We start from the raw sequence: 3,329 nt of genomic DNA, 5'->3' as shown, positions 1-3,329 counted from the left end.
GGAGGGGTCCAGTGAGGGTTTCTTTAGGATAGGGAGAATTATGGCATGTTTAAAAGCTGAGGGGTATGTACCAGTAGTTAGACAATTTGGCTAATTTGGGGTATTGATGGGGATTACTAGCGAGAGTTTATATCTGCAAATATGTCAGGGAGTAGTGCTGAAAGCAAGTTATCACCCAATAAACATGTCAGCAGGTCAAGAGGTATATTCTGAAGCAGTAAAATCTATTCTAAACAAATCTAAAATGCTGGACATTTAGTGCCTGATTTATTAAAGCTCTCTAACGCTGGAATACACTTTCATCAGTGAAGCTGGGTGATCCAGCAAACCTGGAATGGATCTGGTCCAGGATTCAAAACATTTGCTTAATTGCAAATACCCTTGAAGAAATTCAATCCAGATTTTCTGGATCACCCAGCTTCACTGATGAAAGTATATTCTCTCCAGCCTTGGAGAGCTTTAATAAATCAGCCCCTTAACGTGTGAAATCCAGAGGATTTATTGAAGTCCAGAGCTCTCAGCCCTAATGTTCCTTTTACTTTACTTTGTTAAAAATAAGCTGCCAGTGACGGTGGGTCAGTACATTGTGCCTATGCGTGTTGTCACATAGAGGTAATGTTGCATTAGCATGCTACTAATGAAAAGGGAACTCTGAAATACCAGTTAACTTTTAATTGGGTTTCATATCACTTACTGAAGTCCATTAGAGTATTTTAATTGCAGATAACCAATCTAAATGTACACACATCTCATTAGAGGATTCTAAAGCAGCACCTTCAAAATGCATTTTTGTATAGTAATAAATAAAACATGTCAATAGGCTTTAGAAAAATGAAATATACTGGAAGTATGAAAAAGAGATTCGGTTAAAGCAATTAGAAGAAACTTTTTTTTAATTCTAACTCCCTGCAGCCTTGCTTTCTTTTTAAGATGGAGTCAGATTAGTTAGCATTGCTGTAGCTGCGGTTTCTTTTTTAGTCAGAGCACAATCTGTAAAAAAAATTTGATGTTCTGCCAGTGTTTGTGTGGTTTCCTCCAGGTGCCAAGATTCAGCTAACTGGCCTGTGTCTTTCTTGGGTCATTGCCCACCATGGTGCTGGCAGATTTAAGTCCACCTCTAGTACAGATGTGAGGATGTTATTATGACTGTATGCAAACAACCCTCTCCAAAATAATGGACCTTTGGGTAAATTGTATTTTTAAAGTTTGAGGGTTATGTTCATCCATCATTTCTTATAGAAAAAATGTATAGGGTGAATTATGTGGCAGTGATTCTGGTTTTGATAATGTGAGGCTTTTGTGACTGTGACCTTTGTTTGTAATTTTTGGTTTAGCTAAAATGACCAGAGAGGCACAAACTGCTCATTGCTCAAGGAACCCCTACAACCTCTGGAGGAACCCTGGTTGAGAAACACTGCCTTAGAAAAGGGCTTTCATTTTATATAACCCAACCTAACAAAATTAAGATTTTCTTTTTCATTTTGTAATGGGTATATGTAAAACGTAACACATTAACTAAAAGTAACAAAAGTAACAATAACAATTATACACAATGTACATCCTTTGTCTTGAACAACTTTTACCTCAATAAATAATGGTTTTTATTTTTTTTGGCTTTCTTTTAGTGATAAGAACAAAAGAAGAACAAAGACTGTGAAGAAGACATTAGAACCCAAATGGAATCAAACATTCATCTACTCTCCGGTTCCTCGGAGGGAGTTTAGAGAACGAATGTTGGAGATCACACTTTGGGATCAAGCTAGAGTTCGAGAGGAAGAAAGTGAATTCTTAGGAGAGGTGAGATGATTTTTGTTCTGACTCAGAAGGAGGAACGTTTTCAGCATTATTTCTTGAAAATTATTTTATTCAATCTGACCAAGTTCCTGTAATAAAATTGAAAAAGTCGATTACTCATCCATCCCCATTTTGTTACAGGGTGCCATTTTTCATATTCTTTTTTTCCTTACGGCCGCTCTTAGGCCATTTTTATTGGCAGTTCTGGGATGGCATTAACAGCAGGTGCATGGCAGTTCAATCATTCCCAGCATGCACAAGGGAAGCTGGGATTGCTGGGTTTACCTGGCAACCAATGTTGAGCTGCGCTGCTTAGTAAAGTTTGACAGCTGGGTGGCGATCAGGTGGGTAAAAACAGTTCCACCTGTCTGAATCGCGTATGTTAAAAGTGGGACTATAGTTGCACTTTACTGTTTTGTTGTATTATTCCAACAAAAGTGTTCCTGTTTATAAAAAGGGTGCATCATAACCCTGGAACCCAGGGGCATGAGCACAGAAGAACTCTGTGGCCATAGCAAGAAGTGGCCAAACACTTTTCTGAAATCTATGTCTATTCTGGTCAGACAGGGAAGCAATGAGTGCTGGCATTCAAAAAGAAACATTTTCCAAAAATCTTTTTTCAGTATGCTAAAACTGGTAAAAATGTACCCAGAATTACATTTACAAATTACGTGTCATTGCATGTAATGTATAAGTGTAAAAAATGATCTTTTATGCAGAAATATTGTTGTATCGGTTGCCGATTATTAATTTAGCACTCTGCTTTGGAGTCCTAACACATTGCTCATTATAATTTTAGTGCACAGGCCTAAATGTCAAGCTCCTATAATTAGATTGTGCTAAACTTTTAGATTCCCAGAACAAATGTCGCTGTTGTGATAATCGCTTCCCTTTTTTTTTTTTAAAGTTCTCCTGTCTGGAAATAATTGAATGGTTTTCAATTACCAGTAAGGTTGCCCATATGTTAAGTCCTTCCATAGATCACCTGTTGATATGTAGGTGTAAATGAAAGCTTAAAACAACACATCACAAAGAAAAGCATTTGTAACTTATAATAAACACACTTGGAAATGTTTATTTTTAGCGTTGAATTGCTACCAGTGTTTCATCCAAATTCCTAGAGCCCTGATTGCCAAATCTTGCCAAGCAGAGAGGAAACACCTCCGCAATTTGATATTCCTAGGAAGTTCCAAGTACAGATTGAGATTTATAGATAAACTTTAGGCAAACTACTAAATACATAAATGATGTACACATATATAGGATTTGCCTTTCCTGCCAAAGGTTTTGAGTTTGGGTCTATTTGGTTAATTTTTACATCTTACCACATATCACAGCCCTGTTTGCCATGCTAAATTTGCTGAATTTTCTGTGCTTCAGTTGCTTGCATGAGAATCAAGAAACTGAAAGTGAGATTATCTGATGAAAAGAACTTTTTAGAGACTAAAGCTGCGTACACACTTCCAATTTTTATCGTTCAAAATGAACGACGAACGATCGATTGGGCAAAAATCGTTCGTAAAAAAAGTAACCAA

General features: G+C 37.0%; 1 protein-coding gene across 48 annotated transcripts in view; it reads left to right on the top strand.

Moving 5' to 3' along the window:
- The window catches only part of RIMS2 (regulating synaptic membrane exocytosis 2), a 384,644-nt gene that overhangs the window by 250,598 nt on the left and 130,717 nt on the right, over nucleotides 1-3,329 (top strand). For all 48 annotated transcript variants that reach the window (XM_072410779.1, XM_072410769.1, XM_072410774.1 and 45 more), the window contains one exon: nucleotides 1,626-1,797. In XM_072410779.1, coding sequence (XP_072266880.1) covers nucleotides 1,626-1,797 — 172 coding nt within the window. The remainder of the gene's footprint in view (nucleotides 1-1,625; nucleotides 1,798-3,329) is intronic.

This window comes from Pyxicephalus adspersus, chromosome 5 (assembly GCF_032062135.1).
Source record: "Pyxicephalus adspersus chromosome 5, UCB_Pads_2.0, whole genome shotgun sequence".
Classification (NCBI taxonomy): Eukaryota; Metazoa; Chordata; class Amphibia; order Anura; family Pyxicephalidae; genus Pyxicephalus; species Pyxicephalus adspersus.
Note: the sequence above shows the minus strand (reverse complement) of the source record. Positions and strands in the feature narration are given on the sequence as shown.